The following is a 12,217-nucleotide window of genomic DNA, read 5'->3' as shown; positions in this document are numbered from 1 at the left end:
ACAGCCTAATTTAAATCGGGAATGAAAGAGAACTTAAGCCCAACAAATTTATTTACTTTATTGTTAGCCTAAATTACATTGGATAAATCTTGATGGCAATCTGCTTATAGCGGGTCTCGATCCCACGACCTCATGGGCTTAAGAGGTGAGTCCAACCACTAACCAAAGGCTGGTGGCTCATCATCAATATTCCATATAAAGAGGAGTTAGAGAGAGAAAAAAACCTTGTTTTAGAGAGAGAGAGATAGAGTAAACTACCACGGGAAGGACTTTAAGTCCAAACCAACTTTGATCTATGATGAAGAGTTGGATAGAAAAAAGAAATTCGATTCCAAACCCTTGATGAAACCACCAAAAACTACGACTAAATGTTTTCTTGCACTGGTTTAGTCTGAGATCTGGCCTAAGCTTTCGCACTGACCAGTTCGAAAGCCAAATCAAGTGCTCGAACTGGTTTTAGTCCGCAGGTAGAGTCCGAAAGTTCGCTTTGGGTTTCGGACGGGTTGTTCGGAGACCTTTATATCCAGGTGCCAATAGATGTTTTCGAGTCAACGAAGATTGACCTTAGTTAATCTCCTCTACCGGGTGCTAACAGCAATTTTCGGGTGCGTTTAGCCGCTCCCTTAGTCAATGGTCAAGTCGAGTCGGGCTGTGCCGACCCACAGCACCGGCCAAATTGTTCCTTTCTTCTTCCCAAAGCTTCGACGCTTATCTGCAAATTGAGTAATCTCCCCCTCTACCCTAATTCTTCAACCTAATCTCTCTGTTTCTCTCTCTGTCTCTCTCTCATCACATCATCCATGGGAAAGATTAGGGCTTTCAAGGATGAGTTCACATTCGGTTCCTTTTCTTTCCATTTTTCCTTTTAAAATTTCTTCATTTCAACATTCCTTACATGTAGTTAAAATTCTAATTTTTATTTTTTTTTCATCTGTTTCAGAGGAACGTCTTAAAGAATCTACTAATATCATCTCAAAGTATCTCGATCGAGTACCGGTATGTACGATTTTGAATTCTAATTCGTCACTTTAACCTTTAGATTTTTTTGAATTGAACAAACCCTAGTTGCCACTTTAACCTTTAAATTTAAAGTCGTCTTTTTGAGAGATCATCTTCTATATTTTACACTCCACTATGCTACAATTATTGAAAATGACTTTTGGGGAAAGTGGATGTTAATTATCTGCAAATTGAGTAATTTTGGTGTTATTCAGTAGTTGGTGTCAAATTTCTGCTTAGATTATTCAAATTGATGTTAAATAAACTTTTTGCACAATGATTAATTAAGGAATTATGTGATTTATCTGAAGTAGAACTATCTAAGTACAGAAATTGATGAAGGAACTGAATAGGTTAGGAGGGATAAGTTTAGGGCAAGTAGTTGATTAAAGTTGTTGCTTTTTGTTGTTAAATTTTGAGGAATATAATGAACTATTCACTTTATGGGTTAGTTATATTTTCATGCTTGCCAGAATCGATTTAAGCTCAAAAGCTTAATGAAAGTAAGGACTTTAGTCTCAGAAAGGATTGGTTGTTCAATGCCACAGATATCTAAGTAGAGAGGCAAAATGTAAAAAACTGAAAGCATGGATTTCTTTTGCTGATTTGTATTCAAAGGGTATATTTTCTGCGGGAATAGATACTAGACAGGAGGAGGAATAGATATCAACCTTTAATGCATCTATATTTTACTTGGCTTGGTCTAAGACCGTTTATGAAGAACAAGATTTTCAACCTTCTCTCCTACTGCCACTCTAGCCAGTTGATGCAGCCATATATATATATATACGATCCTTAATCTATTGAGAATATGTAGTCGTCTTAATCGTAGTTGGCAAGAAAGTTTAGAAGTTGGAACCATCAGTGAAGTACTTAAAATATTGTTTGCTAAATGTAATTGCATATGTTGTTAACATGCAGGTGATTGCCGAACGGTTTGATAGTTGTGACCTTCCTCAGATGGAAAAGAAAAAGTAAGTTGTTTCTCTACCATTTGTGAATCCTCTGAGAACAATTTCAGTGATTTCTGTCTTCTGATTTTGTTGTCGCCTCTCAAGATTTTCTATACCAGTGATCAAGTGATACTAATTGCTTTTAATATTTTGAAACGTGTAGTAGTTTACTAGTTTGTAAGTTTAACTAGTACTTCATTTTCCTCGATAAATGGGGTACCAATTGACTCCCCTACCTTGACTTACCTTCTTCTGTCCAACTTCTCAATAATGCAAAAAATAATGCCGTCTTCGAAATCTCTCACATCCATTTTCTTTATGTTTTCTTGTTTTTGCAGATATTTGGTTCCACGTGACATGTCAGTGGGGCAATTCATCCATATCTTAAGCGGCAGACTCCGAATGCCTTCAGGGAAAGCTCTATTTGTGTTTGTAAATGACACCTTGCCTCAAACAGGTATAATAATTACAAAAACCATCTAACCTTATCGTTAAGTTTGTTCTTTCACTACTTAACGGCACAAAAATCTTAATTGAATCTGAAGCCGGGTATCATTTATGTACTTTTTTTGCAGCCAGTCTTATGAACTCTGTATATGAATCGTCTAAGGACAAAGATGGGTTCTTATATATGTGTTACAGTACAGAGAAGACCTTTGGCTAAGCCAATAGAAGGTGTTACGGAACAAAAGCAATAGAAGGTGTTACTGAACAAAATATGGTCGAACAGCAAATGCATAGTGTTGTAAAACTCAGATTGTGTACATAATGAATGGATCTTTTTCTTTTTTGTTGCAAATAATGAATGGATCTTTTTAAATGCTATTTTAACCTTTCCTGTGTAGTCAGATGCTATCGTCCTTGAAACATTTCACTACCTTGTTAGTCTTGGCGAATTACATGGAATCCTCCATGGCATCGCTAATATTTTAGAACATTTTCCACAACCTTGGAAACATTTTCCACTACCTCGTGTTTTGGTGACTTCAATGTCGACGCTTTTAGGGCTAGATTTCCACTATGTTGTTAGTCTGGCCACTTTACTGTGGTCGCTTTTAGCGCCATTTCCTCAGCAAGTGCAGCAAACAAAGGTGTCCACGCATAAACTCTGTAAGCCTTCTTGCAAAACTAATCCATTTACGAATCTTATCGTTGTCAAGGAAAATGAATCAACTCAGTTTTGGAAGTACTCATTGCACAAAGCTTTAGCATTGTCAATGAAAAAGAATCAACTCAGTTTTGAAAGTACTCATTGCTCCAAACTTTCAACCTCAAGTCAAAGTGCCATGGACCATTCTAAAAACAACCAAACTCTTCAGCAATTATCCATACGAAAACATAAACAAGATGCAATGAGTTCCCGTTGACAAAGTATTTCATAAACTTCGCTCAGTTCATATCGGATCCATTTTACGAATTATAAACAACAAAAATAAAAACAACGTATTAGAACCCATTCAGAACCAAAAATAATCCCATCCCTTCAAACATTCATTTACAAGCACTAGATATCTCTATAGTCTTGTATATTATGTTGCTGGTTGTCTTCGACAATATTTTGATGCAAAACCAACTTGTGCTTCTTTCTCCTATACGATCAATCATTTCTCAATACATCTACCCCGTGCTGACAAAAAATATGAACAGGAAGAAGATGCAGTAACCTCACTCTTATAACCTTCAAAATATTACTTCTCACTTCATTGGTTGCTTTTGAGTCATTGCTACAAGTTTTTTACCTCCACTTTTACGCCAAACACCACGTACTGGTAATCCTTCCAAAGGATTGCCATTAGAATCTGTCACTGTCTCTTCCTCATTTCCAGAATCAGGATTCAGAGCTGCTTCCAATGAGCCATCACCGAGTCGAACTCTCTGGAACTTGGGCGTTTTCTTTTTCTTACCTGAACCACCACCACCTGGGTTCTGGCTTTGGCCTCCGCCGGAAGGATTCTGCTTGGAAATCAAACCTACGTTCTCTTCAACAATGGGTTTTCCTTTCCGATACCCATCCTTCGACAATACCTCCACCTCTTGTTCCAAGGATTTCTGATTTCCTTGCAATTTCCGAACAGTGTTTAAGAAGTTATCCTGTAATGAACCATTTGCTTGCTCTACGTGCTTCCCTTTCCCCTTACTTGAACTATTACTTTCTCTAGACTGACTGCTCCTGTTGCCCCATATATTATCAGGTGCACCGTCTGACCTAACGATGGCATTGTGTGTTTCAATTAGCTCTCTCTGCTTTTGAGTATCTGGACACAGGCTAGCAAGTTCAAGAACAAGATGTGTCAAACCAAACTGCCGGACATATGATAAGTATTCTCCCGTGCCAATTACATCTTGCCGAAATTCTCCAGATATTTCTCTGAAAGCAGAGTATTTGTTCTCGTCAAAATCTAAAGCAGAACGAATCCTTTCAACCAAGGACTTGTTTGCCGTCTGCACATCTTCCATCTCTAGAGATTTTTTGACTGAAGACAACTTGTCCTTCTTTGTTGCCGTGATAGGAGGGAAGTTGGAAATTGAGGAGTCCTTCCGTGTTGCTGTTACAGGAGGGAAGTCGTTCATGGAAGAGGCCAAAGGTCCCCTTATCTCTGTCAGATTTGGCGCAGATGAAGAGTGGGAAACCTTGGATTTGCTAGCTGAGTTTTGTGGAAAATGTGTAGAAATAGCTGACGAATGCCCATGTCCTAGTTCAGGTCTAAGATAAGCAGTACTTGCTTTCAAGTAAGGACCAGGTGCACTAGAAGTTGAAGCTTTAGCTTGGGAAGAACTGGCAGAGCTAGATGACGATGTTGAAAGCCCACCATAATTAATCACGGGTCTAGGCTGATTGACGCTACCAGGTATTGACGAAGTTCCACGAGTTGACCAACTTTGACCTGCATTGACCTCTCCGTTGCCATTTCGACGAATGCGGGCAGCCATCGTGTTCTTACCTAATCCTGGTGAGTCGTGTTGTGTGTTCTGCTGAGTGCTATCTGGAGCACCAGGATTAGGTATTGACGAAGTTCCACGAGTTGACCAACTTTGACCTGCATTGACCTCTCCGTTGCCATTTCGACGAATGCGGGCAGCCATCGTGTTCTTACCTAATCCTGGTGAGTCGTGTTGTGTGTTCTGCTGAGTGCTATCTGGAGCGCCTGAGAGTGGGGGGAAGGATGATACTGCCAAAGAACCATTACGAGAGCTCAAACTCACTGCCTGAAGGTATTTCGAAGACTGCTCAGAATCTGAAGTAGCTAAAGACTCCATAGGAGGAACAATGTCATCAACTTCACTTGTTTCAACATGAGCACTAGTTGCTTCAGTAGTGGACGATATGACATGGGATGTGTTGTCCAAATTGGCTGTCTCAAAGCTGGCTTGAATAGCCATGGCGAGTGGACTTTGAGACGAATCAGGACGAGCACCCCGTCCCCTTCCACGACGATTTTCTTGCTCATATCTTCGATACTGGAAGCTAGTAGGGATCTGGATACAGGAAAGAGAAGAAGATATGGTCATGACCTAATAGCAGGACGCCAATCGAAGTCCAATAAAAAAATGAACTAGATGATAATGGTTGAGAAGTGCCTATTGGTTGGGAAAAAAATTTCTAAACCACAAATGCAAATAGTAACCAATAGAAAATGTGTGCAAAGAAAACAAAGGGTAAAATTAGTGAAAAAGATTCAACATACTTGTAAGGCAGCATTACGCTTGGAACGAGACATGTTCCCTCCATGTTCTAAAGTGTTATGCCTCTACAACCAACAAAAGAGAATATAAACATCATTATCTCAGTAAAAGAAAGAGGAAAAAAAGGAAGGAGAAAGGAACCACATTTTCAAGCCAAAACTATAAAAATCTCTAAATAACACTCTAGATCATTCAACATATTAGTATGCACCACAAAATTACCTTCATTTCAGCTTCTGATTGAAAAACAATGAATTTTTTAGCAAGACATGCTTCATCTTCACACAGGAAATGTTGTTGCCGAAAATGGATCTGTGACATAGAATAAATTGTTAACACATCATTAACTATAGATAACAATATAGTAATAAAAAATATTAAAAAGGTGCGCTTGCCTCCAAATCATCATATTTTTTGAAGTAATCGTACTGTCCTGGATGTTGCCTGCACGAACAAAGAAAAATGGTTCACATGTGTTTTAAAGCCTTCAGGATTTTAACTTTAACACGTAAGTATCCTTCATAATGGAAGAGGGCTGACTCTACCTTTGACATATGTGACAAGTAAAATGTTCAGTAGACATATGTGTATAAAGTTCATTCTCTCCATAGAACGGTCTCTTGCAGAAATCACACATAGGGTGCCCCATAAAGCCGCCTCTTTCACTCTCACTGCCGTCAACCTCAGAATTACCTGCGTTTATGTGTTGATTCAACTGTGCTCGGGTATATAGCTTATGCTCACATATAAATATCTGGACCAAAACATGAATTTATCTCAGTAACAAACACATGTTCCAATTCAATGAGAAATATTAGAGCAACAGTGAAATGGAAGCAATCTTTCAAATATCGAACTAACCAACCAATTTGTAAGCCCATTAAACTTCAAATTTGGGTCCAAAATCAGCACAATCAATACTAATAAATTACGGGCGTTCTTTTATAGCAAAAACTGAACTTAATCATACAATTACTTTAAGAATTGTATTTTTTTCATCACCAAAACTATCAAGCCTTCAAAAGTCTACCAATTCCATTCTAAGTTCAAAATAAACTCTTTCTTTATCCAATAATAATGTAACATCAAATTAACAATATAAGTTATGATTTTAGGTCAGAAATCAGTATAAGTTGGGCTCTAACCTTTCTCCCTTCCAAACATAAAGTACACATAAACAATTTATGCTGGTGATATAAGTGCCCCTTCAACTGTTCAATATTCCGAAATTTCGCTTTTCGCTTCTGTCCTTGATCTTCCATATTGTCACAGACACTACAAGATAGTCTACACATAGCTTTGATCATCTTGTAATGGTCTGAATCATCAAAGTACGCTTTCGTATCTTCATGATACCAATAAGATCCAACCTTTCCTTCCTTAGCATCAGATGGAAATACAGAAAAATCCCCAATTGTCTTCGTATAATCACCTAATGCCTAAAAAACAATATACCCAAAATCAAATTCTACTCAAAAAATTGCAGATCCAGAAACTAATTACCAGATTATATGAACTTAAAGAGAACAAACAAAAACGATTATTCAAGAAAAAACCCTAACCTTGGTGACGAAGATGATGTCGGATTCAGTTTTGCAGATACAACATTTTCGATCTTCGCAGATGAATCTAAGACGAGAAACGCAGGTAGAACAAACCTCTCGATGACCACAAGAACCGTAAGCTACCCATTCAAGGGTTTCGGCACATACAGCACAGCTATCATCCATAGTTTCAGATGAGAATTTTAGAGAGAGAACGGGAGAGATGGATATTTAGGTTCTTGAGATAATTACAGTGATAGAACTCTAGGGTTTGAGGGAGACGAAAAGATTTGAGAATTTGGGGAATTTATCAGAAGTTTAGGAAGAGCAGAAAAACGTTTTCTTGCGGAAAACGTAAAATACAGAATTAGTTGTTTGTTTGTGGTCTTCTTCGAAGGCCACCTAAAACTAAAGCATAAGAGGCGGCCGTTATTGTATAAATTTCTTAAGTGAATGTTATTTTTAAAGAAAAACGGTGTAACAGTGTAACTTTTAGAAATATATGTAAATCGGATTCTAGAGTAATATTTACCAATTGAAGATCCCTAATCTTTTCTAGTTTATAGATACACACCTTTTTCTCACCATCACCCCCAACCATCCACATTATTTCTCTCTATATCTCTGTTGTTATCGTCGGATCCCTCCTATTGTCCACAAATTAATTGTTCCCTTCGAATGAAGATTTCGTGAAGGGATTTTTCTTTGTCTTGACAAACTGATGCATGTAGTAGAGGATATTTTTCTTAAAAGATTTTTTCTTTTTCAGTCCTCCGAGAAAGAATTGTCGAGAATCTCTGACCAAATCATTGGAAAACTTGAGACTGACGTTAAAAGTGAAACCGCTAATGTAAAACTAGTTAGGTGAAAAGATAGCCAATATTTGTGATTATTTCCTAGTAGTTTACGTTTGGATTCTTATAAAATATCTTACAGTGTTTTCATGTTCGGTTGAATCATTATTAATTTACATAGTCGTTTGGTGGGGGTGTGGGTTGTGCAGTTGTGTTGTTGTGCACATTGCGGACCCCACCACAAGGGGTTCATTTTTAGTTTTTCTTTCAAAAAAGAATTAGGTATGTTGTGCCGAACTAGTACTACCGCTTGAGAGCTAGAGAAAAGACTTTTAACAACTTTGTTGGTGTCAAGACCATATTCTTGGAGAAGCTTATGATGTCACGTGTGCCAGGATGACACGTATGAACATGATAAGTCGAATGACCAAGGCGGGGGCCATAGGGGTCGAAGCTCTTGTTTCATGCGATAAAAGGTGTTTGTTGCATTGAAGTCCGGACAAGAACGTGAACGTCATTTATAAGAACAAATATGTCCCTTCGAAAGATTGACATGTTCATGTGGAAATAGCTTAAACACAAACTTTGTGTATGAGACGCTTGATCTCCCTTCCTCATATGTCATGTGCAGATGTCCTGACCTCGTCGATGCGATGCTCACCATCTTAGTAAGTGAACACGAAAGCGAGCAATATTGGCGCAACCCCCAAAGCTGGCCTAGCATATGTCAGAGAGACATATTGCATGGGTTCTTTTGTCATAAGACACGACTTAGGACAACACATGGCGATAGTGTGTTGCGACCCCCATTTGGGATAGGCGCTACATATCTCACGTGTCGAGTTGGGCTGTCTTATGTTGGCCAACACATGGCGATAGTGTGTTGCGACCCCCATTTGGGATAGGCGCTACATATTTCACGTGTCGAGCTGGGTTGTCTTATGTTGGCCAACACATGGCGATAGTGCGTTGCGACCCCCATTTGGGATAGGCGCGACATATTTCACGTGTCGAGTTGGGTTGTCTTATGTTGGCCACATGGGAGCTAAGGTAGCTTATCCAAGATGAATGCTCATATACCCAGTGTCAAAATAGTAAGTCGAGATGTGTATGTGCTAGAAGTCTAGAACTGGATGGCAAGATCCATGTATGTGACTTGGTGTGCTTGACATTGTCGTTGGTATCTTTTATGATGGGCGAGAGTATGTTACTCATGGAAGCGTTGTATGGGACAACTCGAGCAGAGCTTGTCTGCTGAGACACTAAGGTATCATAACGCGTGACATTGGCAAGGGCAAACTGACTAGAAAGTCATCAATGTAAAAAAGTAAGAAACAAGAGCGTGTCGTTCCCACACTTAAATATCGATGAACGTGTTTCAATACATACTATAAGAACTATATGACGACAAGAACAGAAAGATAAACCTCATCAAAACATGGACTTTGCTCTGTTCAACTCGGTGAACATTGCAAAGTAGAAAGGTGATATTGAGGTGATGGACTAGCTCTTCACCAATAGCATTACAAACAAACTACTGTGTTTTTCCATCACCTTTATTTATTTCTTCTGTAAATATATCTTAAAGATCACAAGTGATCCAATTTGGTTCAGCAAATTTACCCATCAATTTGTCTTCATCAACTCCTTTACTCCTCTTCAAACTCAAACTACCAATACCTATATCTTCACCTCCTCGGTGCCACGATGGCGTTCCATTCTCATACCCATTCCACGTCAGCCTCTGTAATCCACTACCATCCAACCTGGCAATATACAATTCCCCATACGGCTGAAACTGGTTTGGAATAGAAACTGGCTCAGCCGTTACTCCACCCAAATTAGCCGTAAAAAGAAGCCATTTCGAATCAGGACTAAAACACACGTGATTAATTCTCTCTTTATCCACTTCTTCTGATCCTTCTTTTCCTGCCAGGTGGACACGGCGCAAGTTAGTCCCATCTGGACTAATCAGGTAAATGCTAAATACTCCGGAGTCATCCGGGTTGTGCCGGTTAGATGAGAAAGCGATAACCTTTCCATCCGGTGACCAGTTTGGCATCGTATCAATCCATGGTCCTTCCGTTAACTGACGGATTCCACCGTTAAATTCTCCGTTAACGGCATCAACTATGTATAAATTCTTGTGACCTGATCTTCCTGATCGGAAAACCAAATGTTTCCCGTCTGGCGAGCAAGACGGGAACGCGTTATTGCCGGAATCTTCACTAGTTAAAATCTTCACCTCGGGTTGAATCTCATCAACGTCGTTCTTGAGATGCGTTAGATCAAATGAGATTCGTGCAATCTGAACCGGTGTTTTAGGTGACTGAAATATCGGGCCAACTGTTGTATAGATAACGCCCTTTTCTATTGGACTCCAACAAACGCAGAATGTCATTCGATCTTTTAAAACAGTCCAAGATTTTGAACCGTCCGATTTTACGATCTTTACTCCACCAAATAGACCGGAATCTTGATTATAAGCGACGAGATCTCCCGATGGAGAGGATGAAGGGAAGAATCCATGAAGACGAGTCATTTTTAGTTCCTTCAATGGAGATGAAACCGGTTCGAGATGTGGAATCGTTGTCTCGCCTTGAGCTGATTCTCCTCTGAATCGGTGGTAACCAAGAAACCCCGATTCAGGAGAAAAAAACGGATTGTAATGGTGAAAATCTGGATTCAAATGTTCAGTGATTTTGTGAAATTTCTCAGATTCAAGATCGAATACCTCTATATGGCGGAATTGATTATCGCGCCGACGAGTTGCGACGGCGATTCTTTTGCCATCGTGTGAAGCGGCTGGAGTGAAGGCATGAACTCCTGGTGGAGTAATCCTAATCGGTGTAGAAGATTCGCCGGAGATTTCGAAGTTTTCCGGTAAATCTACTCGGTAAATGCTCCACCATCCATCATCAGACTTCCGATGAAAGAAAATAGTGGAATCGCTGGACCAAGTAGGCCATCCGCCATTTTTACAGACGATGATTCTCGTAGTCGGATCTGAATCTCGGAAAACAACAATATCAGTATCCAGTTCATTAAATTCACCTTTCCATGGACGAAATCCATATGAAGCAACCGCAACGAATTTTCCTGTTTCAGAAATAGCAGGACTATAATCAACAGCTTCGTGAGGAGTTAACCTAATAGTAGAATGGATTTTCTTATGATCATCTTCATCGAGATCTACTGAGTAAACAGCTGACCAGCTTTTCAAGTGTTGATTAGGAAATTCATGAGCTGATACGAAATACAGTTTGTTGTTTCTGATAGTTGGATGATCATGAAACACACTTTCTGAAATCGACGGAAGTTGCTTCTGCGGTTCTGAAATTCCTAATCGATTTAAATAAATACGAGCTGAACCAGTTCGTTCTGATACGTAAGCTAGGGTTTGATCTTCATCGACGAATCGTCCATTGAAATTGATGGAAACACCGTCAGTTAGTTGGCATTCTGTAAATTCGTTTGCTGATTGGTCGAGATTAGATGGAAGTCTGACGGAGAATATATCGAAGCCGTAGTGAGTGCGGCCGACGGTGGAGAAGATGATGATTCCAGTGGGAGAATCCATTAAACTTTGAGGAAGCAAATCGCAATCGGGTTGAATGAAGAGCAAGAGAGAAATGAGAAATGTGTGGGTTCAGAGTTCAGTAAATGATATCGAGTAGAGTGAGAAGTCTATTTAAATAGTGGGATTTAAACGTGGAGCCGTTGAGGATAAGTTCTGTTGACGAAGCTACCAGAGCGCTGCCGTGTTCGTTTTTCCTACCAACTTTTTTTTTTTTTGTTGAACTATCCTACCGACTTCAGTCTCGTGTTATTTGCTGTGGCCTTCTTTCAACAAAAAAAAAAAAAATAGACCAAGCTTAGTTTGTATACTTTAACGCTGATGGTTTTAAAAATAGAAATTCAACTAGGTTCCATTCTCGTCCTACGGACGGGAAAGATCCCTCTTGGCTAACGCCTTCAAGGAGAACAAAAATAAATTGTAGGTTAAACCGAGAAGACACGATTTCTCTGAGATAATTAAAAACATTTACTTGAGATAATTAAATGAGTTATGATATTTTATATTAGTCGTTCGATCTAATCAAAGGTAATAAAATGAACGGTCAGACTTATCCCCTGGATAACCGACCGACCTGTTTTATTATAACCAAATAATCAAAAATAATTAATTGTTTACACTAATACCCTTGTGGTTTAAGTCAAATTACACTAAGAAGATTTTATA

The 12,217-nt window shown here is 39.1% G+C and overlaps 3 protein-coding genes across 3 annotated transcripts; 1 reads left to right on the top strand and 2 right to left on the bottom strand.

Annotated features, from left to right (window-relative positions):
* Positions 1-641: 641 nt before the first annotated feature.
* Positions 642-2,800, top strand: LOC147534157 (autophagy-related protein 8i-like). Its single transcript, XM_086647173.1, has 5 exons — positions 642-840; positions 941-996; positions 1,921-1,973; positions 2,291-2,409; positions 2,528-2,800. Exons 1-5 carry the CDS (start codon positions 801-803, stop codon positions 2,614-2,616), a joined length of 357 nt encoding a protein of 118 aa, XP_086503299.1. The 5' UTR covers positions 642-800; the 3' UTR covers positions 2,617-2,800.
* Positions 2,801-3,309: 509 nt separating this feature from the next.
* LOC147534156 (uncharacterized) lies at positions 3,310-7,900 on the bottom strand. The gene is made up of 7 exons (XM_086647171.1): positions 7,199-7,900; positions 6,782-7,075; positions 6,182-6,390; positions 6,032-6,080; positions 5,859-5,948; positions 5,639-5,701; positions 3,310-5,429 (listed from the first exon to the last, which is right to left on the bottom strand). Exons 1-7 carry the CDS (start codon positions 7,364-7,366, stop codon positions 3,648-3,650), a joined length of 2,655 nt encoding a protein of 884 aa, XP_086503297.1. The 5' UTR covers positions 7,367-7,900; the 3' UTR covers positions 3,310-3,647.
* A 1,422-nt stretch (positions 7,901-9,322) lies between these two features.
* Positions 9,323-11,890, bottom strand: LOC147534155 (tolB protein-like protein). The gene has a single exon (XM_086649231.1). The coding sequence runs from the start codon at positions 11,552-11,554 to the stop codon at positions 9,557-9,559; it is 1,998 nt and encodes a 665-aa protein (XP_086505357.1). The 5' UTR covers positions 11,555-11,890; the 3' UTR covers positions 9,323-9,556.
* Between the last annotated feature and the right edge of the window lie 327 nt (positions 11,891-12,217).

Source organism: Eschscholzia californica, unplaced genomic scaffold, assembly GCF_041429995.1.
Source record: "Eschscholzia californica isolate CP2 unplaced genomic scaffold, dmEscCali1.0.p SCAF_6, whole genome shotgun sequence".
NCBI classification, from domain to species: Eukaryota; Viridiplantae; Streptophyta; class Magnoliopsida; order Ranunculales; family Papaveraceae; genus Eschscholzia; species Eschscholzia californica.
The sequence above is the reverse complement of the archived record's forward strand: the minus strand, read 5'-3'. Positions and strand labels throughout refer to the sequence as shown.

Bases quoted from the DNA above. Each gene is read 5' to 3' on its own strand.
- LOC147534157 (XM_086647173.1), top strand. From the start codon at position 801: ATGGGAAAGATTAGGGCTTTCAAGGATGAGTTCACATTCG. The intron at 841-940 runs GTTCCTTTTCTT...CATCTGTTTCAG, and splicing joins CAAGGATGAGTTCACATTCG to AGGAACGTCTTAAAGAATCT. The intron at 2,410-2,527 runs GTATAATAATTA...CTTTTTTTGCAG, and splicing joins TGACACCTTGCCTCAAACAG to CCAGTCTTATGAACTCTGTA.
- LOC147534156 (XM_086647171.1), bottom strand. From the start codon at position 7,366: ATGGATGATAGCTGTGCTGTATGTGCCGAAACCCTTGAATGGGTAGCT. The intron at 5,949-6,031 runs GCAAGCGCACCT...TCTATGTCACAG, and splicing joins AAAAATATGATGATTTGGAG to ATCCATTTTCGGCAACAACA. The intron at 5,430-5,638 runs GTATGTTGAATC...TCCTGTATCCAG, and splicing joins AGCGTAATGCTGCCTTACAA to ATCCCTACTAGCTTCCAGTA.
- LOC147534155 (XM_086649231.1), bottom strand. From the start codon at position 11,554: ATGGATTCTCCCACTGGAATCATCATCTTCTCCACCGTCGGCCGCACT.